The sequence below is a fragment of the Nerophis ophidion genome, linkage group LG11, assembly GCF_033978795.1.
Source record: "Nerophis ophidion isolate RoL-2023_Sa linkage group LG11, RoL_Noph_v1.0, whole genome shotgun sequence".
Classification (NCBI taxonomy): Eukaryota; Metazoa; Chordata; class Actinopteri; order Syngnathiformes; family Syngnathidae; genus Nerophis; species Nerophis ophidion.
Window position 1 is genome coordinate 3579700 of NC_084621.1, and position 17683 is coordinate 3597382.

Genomic DNA, 17683 nt, shown 5'->3' on the forward strand with positions numbered 1-17683 from the left:
TTACCACGCTTAAATAGTAGTAGAAGAAAAGTGTCGCTAATTAGTTTTGATGCGAGCACCTTCAACATTAGACTTTAAAACCTTGCACTTATTCGAAATATCATTTAATTTATCGTGTTTTAACACCGTTTTATTGCGGTAACATTGATTAAAAACGCTTATTTACACGCCGTCCGTAACAATACGTGTACACGGATTGAACTTTGACACAGTGGGCAGGTTTGGTCACCAAGTTTGATTTGTTTGAAGTGAAAAGATGTCGTCCAAAAGGGTGGTGGAGTTGTTCTACGACGTGGTGTCTCCTTACTCCTGGCTCGCCTTTGAGGTTTGTATCGGCATGTTCTACTCATTGGGACAATAAAAGACGGTATAAAGTCAATTTGTGTGCAGGTCATGTGTCGCTACAGAACAGTGTGGAATATTGACCTCAAACTGCGACCTGCGTTCCTGGGCGGAGTCATGCAAGCTTCTGGTAAATTTGGTGATTTATGCAACATATGGGGATAGTTTGAGTCTGATTGGCAACACTAAATTGGCCCTAGTGTTTGAATGTTGTCTGTCTATGAGGTGGCGACTTGTCCAGGGCGTACCCCGCCTTCCGCCTGATTGTAGCTAAGATAGACACTAGCGACCCCGAAAATGGATGGATGTCTCATATACATTTTATGTAAATAATATGTCTCTCTTCATAACAGGTAACAAACCGCCTGGTCTGGTCCCAAACAAGTTCGCTTTCATGAACAACGACCTGAGGCGATTGGCGAAGTATTTTAATGTCCCCTTGCAAAGTCCTGCAGACCCCTTCGAAGCCATGTTTGATAAAGGTACACCACGTCAGTGTTTTTCAACCACTGTGCCTAATTTCACCTATTTGGGTTAAAAAATATGTTTTGCAAAGCAGTAATCATAGTCTGCAAGTGATGTGTTGTTGTTGAGTGCTGTCTAGAGCAGTGGTTCTCAAACGGGGGGGTACTTGAAGGTATGCCAAGGGGTACGTGAGATTTTTAAAAAATATTCTAAAAATAGCAACAATTCAAAGATCCTTTATGAATATATTTATTGAATAATACTTCAACAAAATATGAATGTAAGTTCATAAACTGGAAAAAATAAAAATACAACAATGCAATATTCACTTTTGACAGCTGGATTTTTTTGTGTACATGTTCCATAAATATTGATGTTAAATATTTCTTTTTTTGTGAAGAAATTCCGTTCACGAATCCAGATAGATCTCTATTATAATCCTCAAAGAGGACACTTTAAGTTGATAATTACTTCTATGTGTAGAAATCTTTATTTATAATTGAATCACTTGTTTATTTTTCAAGAAGTTTTTAGTAATTTTTATCTTTTTTTCCAAATAGTTCAAGAAAGACCACTTCAAATGAGCAATATTTTGCACTGTTATACAATTTAATAAATCAGAAACTGATGACATAGTGCTGTATTTTACTTCTTTATCTCTTTTTTTAACCAAAAATGCTTTGCTCTGATTAATGGATTAGATTTATATCGCGCTTTTCTATTGTTAGATACTCAAGGCGCTCACAGAGAAGTGGGAACCCATCATTCATTCACACCTGGTGGTGGTAAGCTACATCAGTAGCCACAGCTGCCCTGTGGTAGACTGACGGAAGCGTGGCTGCCAGTTTGCGCCTACAGCCCCTCCGACCACCACCAATCATTCATTCACCGGGGGCAAAGGGTGAAGTGTCCTGCCCAAGGACACAACGGCAGCGACTTTGATGTCCATAGGTGGGAAGCGAACCTGCAACCCTCAGGTTTCTTGCACGGCCGCTCTACCCACTACGCCATACCGCCCCCAATTAGTGGGTACTTGAATTAAAAAGATGTTCACAGGTGGTACATCATTGAAAAAAGGTTGAGAACCACTCTTCTCGAGCTCGGCAGAGTAACTGTGTAATAATCTTCCATATCAGCAGGTAGCTAATTGCTTTGTAGATGCCGGAAACAGCGGGAGGTAGCGTGCAGGTAAAAAGGTGTCTAATGCTTAAACCAAAAATAAACAAAAAGGTGAGTGCCCTTAAGAAAAGGCATTGGAGCTTAGGGAGGGCTGCGCAGAAAACTGATGGCTACAAAGTAAACAAAAACAGAATACTGGACGACAGCAAAGACTTACTGTGGATCAAAGACGGCGTCCACAATGTACATCCCAACATTACATGAAAATCAACAATGTCCCCACAAAGAAGAATAAAACCAACTGAAATATTGATTGCCAAAACAAAGTAGATACGGGAAATATCGCTCAAAGGACGACATGAAACTACTACAGGAAAATAGCAAAAAAAGAGGAAAAGCCACCAAAATAGGAGCACAAGACAAGAAACTCAAACAGTACACACAGGAAAGCAGCAAAAAAGTCAAAATAAGTCAGGACGTGATGTGACAGGTGGTGGCAGTACACTTTCTTTGAGACAAGAGCTATAGTGATGTATGCTTTGTTATGCTTTAAAGTCATATCCAACAATTGCGACAATGACTTTTTGCTGTCATTTTTTTAATGATTTCTGCTGGTGGTGTGTCTCCGCATTTTTTCACAGCAAAAAATGTGCCCTGCTCAAAAAAGGTTGAAAAACACTGCACTACGTAGTATGCAAGGCAGCATGCATGAATTGATTATCGTGGACCCCGACTTAAACAAGTTGAAAAACTAATTCGGGTGTTACCATTTAGTGGTCAATTGTACGGAATATGTACTGTACTGTGCAATCTACTAATAAAAGTTTCAATCAATCAATCAATCAAAGCAAGCATGTGGAGGCAGCCTGCATGGTGCAGCCTAGCCTTTGCATGCAAAATATACACAAGTATCTTAAAAGGAGGCTTTGGTGTTGATAAAACAGCCTATAATATCGCAAATAATCGTATGAAGGGGATTCATTTAATGAATGTAATTACCTGAGAGGGACAAGCGGTAGAATTGGATGGATGGATGAATTATATTGACTTTTATTATTAATTCATTTTTATGGAAATAATTTCTAGGCGCAGTCAGCGTGTTGAGGGGATCCGGTTTGGTGGCTGCAGGATTAGGTGTCTGCTTTTTGAAGATGATTGCTTCATCTGGCCAGGATCTTCAGCTCTAACTGGATCGGTTCATAGCCGAGTGTGAAACAACTGGGATGGGAATCGGCACCTGCAAGTCTTGAGTCCATGGCTCTCGCCCGGAAAAGGGTGGAGTGTCATCTCCGGGTTGGGGAGGAGACCCTGCCCCAAGTAGAGGACTTCAAGTACCTCGGAGTCTTGTTCACAAGTGAGGGAAGAGTGGATCGTGAGATCGACAGGCGGATCGGTGCGGCGTCTTCAGTTACGCGGACGCTGTATCGATCTGTTGTGGTGAAGAAGGAGCTGAGCCGGACGGCAAAGCTCTCAATTTACCGGTCGATCTACGTTCCCATCCTCGCCTATGGTCATGAGCTTTGGGTTATGACCGAAAGATAAGATTACGGGTACAAGTGGCCGAAATGAGATTCCTCCGCTGGGTGGCGGGTCTCTCCCTTAGAGATAGGGTGAGAAACTTTGCCATCCGGGAGGAACTCAAAGTAAAGTCACTGCTCCTCCACATCGAAAGGAGCCAGATGAGGTGGTTCGGGCATCTGGTCAGGATGCCACCCGAACGCCTCCCTAGGGAGCTGTTTAGGGAACGTCCAACCGATAGGAGGCCACTGGGAAGACCCAGGACACGTTGGGAGGACTGTCTCCCAGCTGGCCTGGGAACGCCACGGGATCCCCCGGGTAGAGCTGGACAAAGTGACTGGGGAGAGAAAAGCCAGGACTTCCCTGCTTAGGCTGCTGCCCCCGCGACCCGACCTCGGATAAGCGAAAGAAGATGGATTGATTAATTAGGCGAATTACAGATTTATATAAGTTTTCAAGCAATTATATGCGGTAAATGCATATATTTTTTTTAATCAGATTTATTTGAGCTATTTTTTGTTTCCTTTAAAATCTAAATATCCAATCCACTTTATTTATACAGCACATTTAAAAAAAATTAACAATAGAAGTTTCACAAAGTGCTGCGCAGAAGTTGAGACAGATATTAGGAGAGTCAGTAATATAAAACATTTAACTGCCAGATAATAAATACATACAATACATCAGAGAAAATAAAATAGACTAAAATCGCACAATTCTCATGCTGGTTTGAAAGCCAAAGAGTATAAATATGTTTTGAGACATGATTTAAAACTCATTAAAGAGGGAGCCATCCGAATAGACAGAGGGATATTGTTCCAAAGGTTTGGAGCCACAACATAAGAGAGTATTTTGATATCTCCTTTTGTAAATAAAAGCACTATCAAGAAATAGGCTTCAATATAGGCTTTCAGTGTATTATTCTTTCCAACACTTTCAATGCCGTATTTTAATTCTTTTGCCAATAATAAGTAAACGTTAATCATATCATACACTAAAGTAATGAGGTAGCAGCTCATCCACATGTTATGTTGATAACCATAAATTGTAGTTAATATATGTATGTAATTTGAAGTTATTATTGGTATAATACTTCAAAGAAGTATTAAAATTAAATTAAAATTATTTGACGGAATTTTGTTGTCACTTAAAATTAAAACAGTTTCTTTAAATAGGGTTACTTTAAAAAAACAAACATATTTACAAGTTAAGAAATTGTACAAGAGAAGATATATATTCTTCATTATTTCATTAAAATATTTTTGTTTCCCCTGGCATTCTTAAGATAAAATCTACATACAGTACTGTATGAAGGAAGGAACCTTATATTTATATTACATTAATGCACGTTATGTGATTGTTGCTGTTTATTTACAGGTTCTTTGACTGCGATGCGCTTTGTGCAAGCAGTGCAGGCAAAAGAAACCGGTGGAGACCAACAGGTGGAGAAGGTGTCAAGAGAGCTCTGGAAAAGAATCTGGAGTGAAGATAAAGACATCACCGAGCCCGCATCACTGGCTGAGGTAGCAGCTCATCCGCATGTTATGTTGATAACCATAAACTATTATAAATAACATAAAATGCTTTAAATGACATAACTTGCTATCAGGCGGCACAGAGAGCCGGCTTAAGCAGCAGCCAAATTGAGGAGGTGCAAAAGCTGTACACCACCCAGGACATCAAAGACAAGCTGAAGAGCACCACGCAGGCCGCAATGGATTATGGGGTCAGTTGTCCTCATCTATCTTCTTTTTACACATTCAGCAAGAGACTGCCTCCACCTGATTGTAACATAAACATGCTCCTCCCTTCCATGCTCTCCTCAGGCGTTTGGCTTCCCCATGCTGGTGTGTCACATCGACGGGAAAACTGAAATGTTTTTTGGATCTGACAGATTTGAGCTGATGGCCCACTGCCTTGGTGAGACACTTTTTATTCATAGGGAATTTGTGTGATGTACAATATCTCTGTATCTTTTCAATGGACAGTACTAGAAAGTAAACTTTGTTGTGGTACAGGGGTGCCCATTACGTCGATCGCGATCGACTGGTCGATCTCGGAGGGCGTGTCAGTCGATCTCAAGCCAGGCATGAAAAAATAGACATAAAAATGAGCAATCATCACTCATACCAAGACTTCACTTTCGTCAGTTGTTTGACATTCTCGGCACCCGAGGATCTTGTGAGATGACGCTGGCTGCTGCGAGCTCATATTTAAGAAAAAAAATTCTAACAGGGCGGACGCAGAGAAACACATTTTATTTCTAGACTCCGTACCTACTGTCAAAACTCTAAAGACCGACTGCACAGTTCCTGTCTTCAGCATAAAATACCTGTTTCATCCTGCCTGTGCTAACAAAATAAGAGTCTCAGAAAGCTAGCAAGCTACGGAGTTTGATGCCAATGTATTTCTCCCCCGCCCTCAGCGACCGCTTTCTCACTTGCTTGCCCACCCGCACACTCACTGACGTCACTCACCTGCTGCCAGACATTAAAGGGCCACACACATATGCTACTCTCATAACAAAGTGTTTAAAAAGGAGTATGCAAGTTGGACAAATGAGATGCCAAATCCAACCACTTTCATGTGGTATTGGACAGAAAGGAGGACTTTTTTTTCTCCTCCATTTGAAAATGCGGGCGTTATCATCATTACTGTCTGATTCCAATCAATGCAAGTCATCAGAATCAGGTAATACACCAACTTATATTCTTGTCTTCATGAAAGAAAGGAATCTATGTGTGTTAAACATGCTTGTATTATCATTAAACACCATTAACTTGTTAACAAAAATGTCTCTTTCATAAATAAATAAATATAAATTATAAATAGGAATGAGGTAGATCTCCTCGACTTGGTCAATTGAAAAGTAGCTCACCTGCAGAAAAAGTGTGAGCGCCCCTGATGTAGTATAATAATAATAATTAGCTTTATTGTGACATCAAGACACAATGTTTTACATACATACATACATACATACATACATACATACATACAGTTCATCCGACAATACAGTGACGACAGTGCCCAGGTATAACAGTTAGTTATCCATCCATCCATTTTCTACCGCTTATTCCCTTTTGGGGTCGCGGGGGGCGCTGGCGCCTATCTCAGCTACAATCGGGCGGAAGGTGGGGTACAAGCTGGACAAGTCGCCAACTCATCGCAGGGCCAACACAGATAGACAAACAACATTCACACTCACATTCACACACTAGGGCCAATTTAGTGTTGCCAATCCACCTATCCCCAGGTGCATGTCTTTGGAAGTGGGAGGAAGCCGGAGTACCCGGAGGGAACCCACGCATTCACGGGGAGAACATGCAAACTCCACACAGAAAGATCCCCAGCCTGGATTTGAACCCAGGACTGCAGGACCTTCGTATTGTGAGGCAGACGCACTAACCCCTCTGCCACAGTTAGTTATGAGATCACACATTACACTCCCCCTTTATTGCACACCTCCCGTATTTCACTATCCCAATGTTGCACTTCTTTTTATTGCATCCGGTTATTACAGTAGTTTTGTTAAGTGCTTTGATTGTCAGTGGGACAAAGGAAAATCTATACCTGTTGAGCTTGTATGTTGCTGTTCTGTGCCGTTTACCCTTTGGCATCAACACAATTTCACAATGAAGTCTGTGATGTGGGTCACGGCTGATTTTAGGACCCTCCTTCCTCACTCAGACTTGTCAAATATTTATTGATAATAATTGCATGCCAATTATTTTACCAGCCCTCTTGATATGGTTTTGAAGTTGGGCTTTGAGTTTGACAGACCTATTTCCAAACCATGTGGAGATGCTATAGCGGATGACAGATTCAATGTTTGCCTTATAAAACAACATGATATTGCTTGCCACACCGTGGACCTTGAGCCTCCTTAGAAGTAATGGTAAATGTGTTGTACTTGTATAGCGCTTTTCTACCCCTTTTTAAGGAGCCCAAAGCGCTTTGACAGTATTTCCACATTCACACATTCACACACTGATGGTGGGAGCTGCCATGCAAGGCGCTCACCAGGACCCATCAGGAGCAAGGGTGAAGTGTCTTGCCCAAGGACACAACAGACGTGACTAGGATGGTAGAAGGTGGGGATTGAACCAGTAACCCTCAGATTGCTGGCACAGCCACTCTACTAACTTCGCCACGCCGTCCCCGAAGGTGAAGGCGCTGGATAGCAAACGCTCAATTTGGATGGCCCAATCAAAACAAATACCCAAGTACTTAGAGGAGATCGGGCTGTGATAACCCACAGATTTGGGATAAAAAAACATCTAAATTGTTTTTTTTAACATTTAAAATCAGATTTATCTCCTCACAACACCTCACGGCCCCTTCTATGTCTTGTTTGTAAGAGTCAGTGTTGGAGGATAACTTAGGCTTTGTTATTCGTTCGGGCTTTGTCAAAAGTTTGGGCTTCGGTTGGGGCTTTGTCGGTAAACTAAGGAGGACTGTGTCTCCTGAAAATTTGATAATATAGTTGTTTGGTTACTGATTCCGTAGATCGTTGGTATATGCAATAAACAGGAAGGTGGAACTTACACAGCCTTAGGGGGGCCCCTGTACTTATAACCTGGAGGTCAGAGAGAGTGGAGTTTACCTTTATTTGTTGTTGCTTTTCTATAAGAAAATCACAGTGCCATTTTATTATATTCGGGTAGACGTCCATCTGTTTTAGGCTAGCTAACAATATCTGAGGGAGAATTGTATTGAATGCACTACTGAAATCTATGAACATTAATCTAGCATATGCTATGGCAGGGGTAGGGAACCTATGGCTCTAGAGCCAGATGTGGCTCTTTTGATGACTGCACCTGGCTCTCAGATAAATCTTAGCTGACATTGCTTAACACGATAAGTAATGAATGATTCCGCTGGCAATCACTGTGTCAAAAATAACGTTCAAAATATAAAACATTCTCATGCATTTCCATCCATCCATCCGGTTTTGTACCGCACCTGTTCAAGAAGTCGCATTAATGGCAAGAAGTATTTTTTTTAATTTTTGGTTAGCCTCAGAATAACAATGTTATTATTAAGAATAAGAGACTTATTATACTCTAAAAATGTTGGTCTTTCTTAAAAATGCACGCATATAGTTTTATTCAGTTTAAAAAAAAAAATTAAATGGCTCTCACGGAAATACTTTTAAAAATATTTGGCTTGTATGGCTCTCTCAGCCAAAAAGGTTCCCGACCCCTGTGCTATGGGATCCTCCGTGTTTTGAAACCAGATGAGTAGTGGAGATCAAAGAATCATCAGTACCTCTAACTGTATTAGAGGAAAATTGATGCTCTACCTTTTCACATAATTTTCTCACCATGAGCCGTTCTATTGATTTCCTCAAAATTGATGTCAAAGCCACTCGTCTAAAATCATTCTTTTCTTTCGGTGAGGATTTTTTTAGCAACCGGGATGACGACAGCTTATTTTCCATATAGTAGAAATACTGCCAAGGTTTGAAATAGACGGCTCCATGTATTGTGGGTCTGGGTTACTTTTTGCCTCATCCCTCACTTAAGGAGTGAGTGAAGAATACGTGAAGAATGCACGACCGACCTAATACAAGCTGCAAAGTCAGAAAGGGAAGGCATGATACAGTATTATCTGCTCCCAGATGCTACCTTGTGGTTGTTTGAGCACACTGCAGCTTGTCATAAATTGTCCCTTTCCTTAATGTTTCAGTCTCATGCAGGATTGTCACATAAACGGGGAAAAACAACAACAACCTTACATACTGTAAAAAAAAAGAACCATCATTTAATAATAAAGTTAATACAGTAACATACCTTTAATGAAACAAATACTTCACAATGAAAACACATGAAAAATGGAAACAATACATAATGCTCAGGTTTTTCATAGACAATAAGGAATGGGAAGAAAAAATGTTTTTCCCCACGCCTTATTTATAAATTTACCTTTTTCTTGTCATTACTAACTGTACAATGATTAATGTACTGGGCTTAATACATTATCAATAGTCTTTATTTAAGCACAAACATACATGCAGGTACACAAACGAGCACATACTGTACATATACAGTACAAGAACTAAGTCACTGTAACACCAGCAAATAAGTAAATAAATACCCAATAATAATACAAATAATGTGATAGTTAGAAACCCTCATTCTTGTATGCATTGAAAATCATGTCTTTTAATTTTTTTTTAAACTGTACTATGGTATGACGTTTTTTTAACCCCAAAATGCAAACTGTTCCATAGTTTAAAGCGGGCCTTTTATGCGAAACCAACTTTTCTTACCTGTTGGTACCTGTTCTGTGTATTTGGGATCTGCATAAGCCCCGAAAAGTTGAAATCAAACTACAGAGGCATGACGGGAATATTTATAAAACAATCTTGCCTTTTTCCAAACTTGATCCAAACGAGCCATTTGGAATTTGAGACTTTAGTGACATATTTTGCTTTAGTTACGGCAGCAGATCTCTCCGTTAATGGCAGAGGTTTACCAAAAAAGCATTGCACGATTCTGCCAATGCCAATCCATTGCAGTACAAAGTTGTAGTCAATAAGTTCCTTATTTTCCTTTATCCTCTTGTTGTGGGGCAGACTGTCTTGAAGACTTGAAGATGGTCTGTAAAACAAAATATATGCAAAATGTTGACCAAGTCACCAACATAACATGTTATTTAGACCACAAGGAATTGTTATAAACGTAGGATAAGAAAAAAAACATTATATTACACACGCACAAAATACTTAGAGTAGGCAGTGTAGGCAATGTAGATGTATTATTTACTGTAAATAAGTCAACAGGCATCCATTATTGTCAAATTAGTGAATAGCAATTCAATGGTGTCTTGTGACAGATATCATGGTCTGAGGCTGCACGAGTGCTAACACCACTGGGGAGCTGTGGTTCATTGAGTGGAAACATCAATCCCAACATACACCTGTGGAGCAGAGCATCATCCCCTCCCTAGGGAAACTGTTGTTCCACATAAGGCGGCCAAACACACTTACAAAATGACAAGTGCCTTGCTGAAGAAGGTGAAAGCCATGGACATAGTATGTTTTCTTCAGGCATGAACCCAATTTAGCACTTGTGGGGCATCAAGATGTTTTGGAGTGGATGTACTTATGCAAAGTCTGACCAATGAGGAGCTGTGTTATTGATGAGGCAGGTGAAGAAGATGAAGTCCATCACAAAGTTGGTCAATTTGAGTAGATTATCCACCTGTTGTTTTCGGCATGGTTCACCCTGCAAAATACTGCAGTTTAATGCGGATAATACCGTATTTTCCGTACTCCGAGCCGCTACTTTTTTCCCAGGTTTTGAACCCTGTGGCTTAGAAAACGGTGCAGCTCATTTTTCGAGCTCGAGTCGTTAGCATTAGCAAATATGCTAACACGTTTACAAATGTCTGCCTGGGTTCAAATCCAGGCTCGGGATCTTTCTGTGTGGAGTTTGGATGTTCTCCCCGTGAATGTGTGGGTTCCCTCCGGGTACTCCGGCTTCCTCCCACTTCCAAAGACATGCACCTGGGGATAGGTTGATTGGCAACACTAAATTGGCCCTAGTGTGTGAATGTGAGCGTGAATGTTGTCTGTCTATCTGTGTTGGCCCTGCGATGAGGTGGCGACTTGTCCAGGGTGTACCCCGCCTTCCGCCCGATTGTAGCTGAGATAGGCGCCAGCGCCCCCCGCGACCCCGGAAGGGAATAAGCGGTAGAAAATGGATGGATGGATGGATGTTAATATTATTAACTTACAATGGCATTGTTTTTGTATTGTTTACGTTTTGTAAATTCACCAAAATGTCACCGTGGACGATGACATCTGTTTTGGTTGATCAGCCGTTTTAGTGCCATGTAACAGGCACAGTTTTTGGAATCAATTAAGATATTACATGTTTATCTGCGGATTATAGTCCGATGTGGCTCATATAAGTAAAAACCTTTATTTTCTTTACCTCTCAAATGCTATAGTCCGTAAATCACGGAATATAAATAGAACTTGAACTTAATTTAAAATTGTTTTTTTAATTCTTCAAAATTTTGAAGCCACAATATTTGAAGCGCGATGTAGCGAGGGACTGTACATCTATTTACTTTCTATAGTATTGTCCCTTTAGAAGTATACTGTAATAAAATGATTTCTGAAACGTAAGGGCTGTACTCACTTTTGTGCGATGCGTCAGCCGATTTGTCTGAATTTGTCGCTGTTGTGTTTTTATTCAGGTGAGAAATGGCTCGGACCTCAGCCTCAAACGTCATCTGCCAAACTGTGAGACGAATGAACAATAATGTAGTTATGACACACTTTACTACGCACTTTCAATCACAATAGCCATGATTGTAATAACTGCTTTTAATCCACTGTATGAAAAAGTACGCATATTGCTGTTGAATAAATGGCTTATGACAAGGCAAAGGTCACTTATTGTGTTTGTAGAGTGCAAAGACGAGGCTTATCACCGATTTGAATCCTCCCGAGACGGCAGAGCTTGTCGTACGGGTTCCAGCGGCCTGATGTACATTTCACAAAAGGCGGCGAGGACTCCAAACGATGAACAGGAAGGACCAGTTCTTTGACAACGCGCAGAAAGCCTGGGCTAATGACGTGGCAGGAGGCGGTACAGAAAACACAAAGAAGAGGCGGGGCGAGACAGTTGATTACCTTTTTAACGTGTTCATTCGGGAGGGAGGGAGGTGAAGAAGGAAGAAGGAAGGAGTGATCGGGGAGTAAGTTGCTGGAAGGTAGGGTGGAGTTAAGAAAAACACAGACGCTGGAGCAGACAAACAAGTCAGGCTGTCAGTGTGAGGAAAAACAGCACAATGAACACCTGAAGCAGAAATTAAACCCTCAGCTATGTGACTGACTACATGAAGACTGCCCTACCAAGACTATTCTGGAGGATTTAGAACACAGCTGTGAACAAAAGGTAAGACAATATGTCACTCTCCTCTCTCTTCCATCTCCATTTTAAGTCTGTCATCATTGATGTGAGCGACGGCGTCGTTATGGTAAAAACTTCTTTTCACGGACGGTGTCTTGTTTTACATCAGCGTTTATTGTTAGGTTACTTCTGTTGTGCCTAATGGGCGTGTTGCGCTGCACCGGCATGAAAGAGTCAAAAATGCCGATGGACAGGTTTGCAGATGCTGGAGGAGCTGACGTCAACTGTGAGATCATGTCGCCGTGGAAGTCCCTCGAAGGGACAATTCCAGTTATACTGCTGTAGTCAGAAACATACTATAAAGACACAACACTAGGTACATTGTGCGATATAAGGCTTTGTACAAGAAATCTGCTTCTACACTTGTGATATCCCAATCCCGATTTGATATCGGACATCAATCCGACATTGGGGACAAAAAAGCTTACATATCGGCTTTCGTCTATAACAGGGGTGCCCACACTTTTTCTGCAGGCGAGCTACTTTTCAATTGACCAACTCGAGGGGATCTACCTCATTTATATTTATTTATTTATGAAAGAGACATTTTTGTAAACAAGTTAAATGTGTTTAATGATAATACAAGCATGTGTAACACATATAGATGTCTTTCTTTCACGAAGACAAGAATATAAGTTGGTGTATTACCTGATTCTGATGACTTGCATTGATTGGAATCAGACAGTAATGATGATAACGCCCACATTTTCAAATGGAGGAGAAAAAAAGTTGTCCTTTCTGTACAATACCACATGAAAGTGGTTGGTTTTTGGCATCTAATTCATCCAGCTTCCATACACTTTACAAGAAAAACATTGGCGGCAAATTCCGTAGCTTGCTTGATTGACATTCACGGCACCCGAGGGTCTTGTGAGATGACGCTGGCTGCTGCCAGTTCATTATTATGAAAAAATGACAGAGAGGAAGGCGAGAAACACTTTTTATTTCAACAGACTTTCGCGCCGTCCCTTCCGTCCAAACTCTAAAGGCCGACTGCACATTTCCTATCTTCACAATAAAAGCCCTGCTTCATGCTGCCTGCGCTAACAAAATAAGAGTCTCGGAAAGCTGGCGTGCACAAGTGATGTGCACGCCAGCTTTCTGAGACTTTCTGAGACTCCTTGGTGTCATCTCGGTTAACTCATTAAGTCTGGCACCTGTGATCCTCTAACATGAATACATCTAAAACACTTCCAAAGTACAAACCTAAATTATATATTTTTTTAAAAATCTAATCAAAACAAGGCAAAAATAATTTGACCTTTTTTACTCAATTTTCCATTGCTGGAAAAATGTCCAGGTGTTTTAAGACATGTGGAAACCCTTAACAGTAGATCAGTGAGCCAGGGACAATTTTGTTTGGTAGACATGACAACTGTGCTGAACAAGGAATAAATTGTGTCTTGTTCTTTAGCATTCAGTAAATATTGAGGTACTGATGGGAGGACGGATGCAGCCAAACTATGTTAAAGTGTCCAAAGTGTGGCCCGTGGATTATTACCAGCCCTCAGATTGTTTCATTGGTTATATTAATTGTATTGGCCTTCGGTATATTGTGAATAATAATGAAAAATAACATATACTGTTGCATATTACACTAATAACTATAGATATTTGCTTCGTCAACTACAAAATCTGTTTTTCATTGTGCTACTTTTTCGTGGAAATAGTTTGGACACTCCTGATCTGTGTGAAGTTGGGGCGTCCCGATACAACACAGATATTGGAGCCTTGAGTACTGGCCTAAAAGGATATTGATCAAATAGGATATCTGCACAAATCCTACATATTTTTACCATTTTTAGTGTGGAATGTCAGAGAAGGGTTGATCATGTGAAATTACACAAACAGAAGCATGGTAGATATGAAAAACACTTACATGTACGGTATTTGTGTATAGATGAAACTCAAAAAAATTTAATTTAGTGCAAAAGTATATTTATATCAGCAATTCACCGTCAAATATGAAACTAAGTGATATAAATTCATTACCTGCAAAGTGAGATGTCAAGCCTTTTATTCGTTATAATTTTGATGATCACGGTTTATGTTTTTTTTTCAGAAATTTTCAATTTGAGGTTTTCATCAAAATGATCGCAAAAGGCTTGAAATGCTTTGAGTTGCATGTGTTGAGTCTGTCATATATTAGTTTCACTTTGTAAATCTAATTGCTAAAATAAACCTTTGCATGATATAACACATTTTTTTGTTTCATTTGTATACTTGACATGTCCCAATGATTCAGTTATTAGTATGTATTGTTTATTATTGTGTTCTGGTAATTGTTTCTAAAATGTCAGTGCATTAGGACCACCTCTGTGTATAGCAGGGAGCTCATAATAAAACATTTTGAAATGAAAACCACTCAAATTAGCATGACTTTACTATTGTACTTTTGATACAAGCGCTGCAGACTGCAACACATGTGCCTTCATGTTATGTCGTATGACTCCACCTTAAAATGTTCCTTGTTTGTTTAATGTGTTTGTCTTTCAACAACGTCTTTTTTTTTTTTTTTTAATTCAGGATGTCGTCCATATCAAATGCAGACTTCCGCTGCACCCAAGGGGACACGATCTGTGGTGAGCTAGGGATTGTTCCTCAGAAGTGTACTTATTTCTATATTGTGTTCTAGCTGATCATCCTTACTGTATTCTTGTTCAGAGATCCGTATTTATGAGCAAGAAGTGATCATCGTGCCCATCCTGCTGCTGGCCTGCTTTGTGGTCACGCTGGTCTTCATCCTCCTGTTGCGCTTCTGTCCAGAGAAGGTGGACCGCATCCGCATCGGCTCCTTAAAGTCGTCCTCCCGGAGAGTTCTGCATGGCATTGATGGTAAGACTGATGCTGATCTTTAAATGCAGGCCTAAAAAAACATTTGTATGATGCAAAGCCTGGTTGGAGACTGCTTAATGCAGGCCTGGGCAATTATTTAGAGAAAAAAATGTGTGTGTGTAAATTCTGCTGTACAGTATGTGCAGTCTGGTCCTGCTTGGTGACTCATCTGAGCTGCTGTGACTTGGATTTCCATAGTAACTAATTAGATGACCAAAGTAACTAATTAGATGACCATAGTAACCAATTAGATGACCATAGTAACTAATTAGATGACCATAGTAAATAATTAGATGACCATAGTAACTAATTAGATGACCATAGTAACTAATTAGATGACCAAAGTAACTAATTAGATGACCAAAGTAACTAATTGGATGACCAAAGTAACTAATTGGATGACCAAAGTAACTAATTAGATGACCAAAGTAACTAATTGGATGACCAAAGTAACTAATTGGATGACCAAAGTAACTAATTAGATGACCAAAGTAACTAATTGGATGACCAAAGTAACTAATTGGATGACCAAAGTAACTAATTAGATGACCAAAGTAACTAATTGGATGACCAAAGTAACTAATTGGATGACCAAAGTAACTAATTAGATGACCAAAGTAACTAATTAGATGACCAAAGTAACTAATTAGATGACCAAAGTAACTAATTGGATGACCAAAGTAACTAATTGGATGACCAAAGTAACTAATTGGATGACCAAAGTAACTAATTGGATGACCATAACAACTAATTAGATGACCAAAGTAACTAATTAGATGACCAAAGTAACTAATTGGATGACCAAAGTAACTAATCGGATGACCAAAGTAACTAATCGGATGACCAAAGTAACTAATTAGATGACCATAGTAACCAATTAGATGACCATAGTAACTAATTAGATGACCATAGTAAATAATTAGATGACCTTAGTAACTAATTAGATGACCATAGTAACTAATTAGATGACCAAAGTAACTAATTAGATGACCAAAGTAACTAATTGGATGACCAAAGTAACTAATTAGATGACCAAAGTAACTAATTGGATGACCAAAGTAACTAATTGGATGACCAAAGTAACTAATTAGATGACCAAAGTAACTAATTGGATGACCAAAGTAACTAATTGGATGAACAAAGTAACTAATTAGATGACCAAAGTAACTAATCGGATGACCAAAGTAACTAATTAGATGACCAAAGTAACTAATTAGATGACCAAAGTAACTAATTGGATGACCAAAGTAACTAATTATATGACCAAAGTAACTAATTAGATGACCAAAGTAACTAACTGGATGACCAAAGTAACTAATTGGATGACCAAAGTAACTAATTGGATGACCAAAGTAACTAATTGGATGACCAAAGTAACTAATTGGATGACCAAAGTAACTAATTAGATGAACATAATAACTAATTAGATGACCATAGTAACTAATTAGATGACCATAGTAACTAATTAGATGACCATAGTAACTAGTTAGATGACCATAGCAACTAATTAGATGACCATAGTAACTAGTTAGATGACCATAGTAACTAATTAGATGACCATAGTAACTAATTAAATGACCAAAGTAACTAATTAGATGACCAAAGTAACTAATGAGATGACCATAGTAACTAATTAGATGACCAAAGTAACTAATGAGATGACCAAAGTAACTAATGAGATGACCAAAGTAACTAATGAGATGACCAAAGTAACTAATGAGATGACCAAAGTAACTAATTGGATGACCAAAGTAACTAATTGGATGACCAAAGTAACTAATTGGATGACCAAAGTAACTAATTAGATGACCAAAGTAACTAATTAGATGACCAAAGTAACTAATTAGATGACCAAAGTAACTAATGAGATGACCAAAGTAACTAATGAGATGACCAAAGTAACTAATGAGATGACCAAAGTAACTAATTGGATGACCAAAGTAACTAATTGGATGACCAAAGTAACTAATTGGATGACCATAACAACTAATTAGATGACCAAAGTAACTAATTAGATGACCAAAGTAACTAATTGGATGACCAAAGTAACTAATCGGATGACCAAAGTAACTAATCGGATGACCAAAGTAACTAATTAGATGACCATAGTAACCAATTAGATGACCATAGTAACTAATTAGATGACCATAGTAAATAATTAGATGACCTTAGTAACTAATTAGATGACCATAGTAACTAATTAGATGACCAAAGTAACTAATTAGATGACCAAAGTAACTAATTGGATGACCAAAGTAACTAATTAGATGACCAAAGTAACTAATTGGATGACCAAAGTAACTAATTGGATGACCAAAGTAACTAATTAGATGACCAAAGTAACTAATTGGATGACCAAAGTAACTAATTGGATGAACAAAGTAACTAATTAGATGACCAAAGTAACTAATCGGATGACCAAAGTAACTAATTAGATGACCAAAGTAACTAATTAGATGACCAAAGTAACTAATTGG

The 17683-nt window shown here is 39.2% G+C and overlaps 2 protein-coding genes and 1 long non-coding RNA gene across 3 annotated transcripts in view; 2 read left to right on the forward strand and 1 right to left on the reverse strand.

The window, feature by feature from the left end:
• Window positions 1-11845, forward strand: LOC133561569 (glutathione S-transferase kappa 1-like). The gene is made up of 7 exons (XM_061914943.1): window positions 1-325; window positions 391-472; window positions 696-824; window positions 4822-4967; window positions 5054-5170; window positions 5271-5364; window positions 11653-11845. The coding sequence occupies exons 1-7, from the start codon at window positions 257-259 to the stop codon at window positions 11700-11702; spliced, it is 687 nt and encodes a 228-aa protein (XP_061770927.1). The 5' UTR covers window positions 1-256; the 3' UTR covers window positions 11703-11845.
• Window positions 9207-12734, reverse strand: LOC133561570 (uncharacterized). The gene is made up of 3 exons (XR_009808719.1): window positions 11595-12734; window positions 10436-10673; window positions 9207-10046 (listed from the first exon to the last, which is right to left on the reverse strand). It is a non-coding gene; the product is annotated as an uncharacterized LOC133561570 (long non-coding RNA).
• Window positions 12095-17683, forward strand: part of styk1b (serine/threonine/tyrosine kinase 1b) — a 19349-nt gene continuing 13760 nt past the window's right edge. The window contains exons 1-3 of the mRNA XM_061914942.1: window positions 12095-12356; window positions 14898-14953; window positions 15036-15206. Of these exons, the coding sequence (XP_061770926.1) occupies window positions 14899-14953; window positions 15036-15206 (226 nt within the window). The 5' untranslated portion in view covers window positions 12095-12356; window position 14898. The remainder of the gene's footprint in view (window positions 12357-14897; window positions 14954-15035; window positions 15207-17683) is intronic.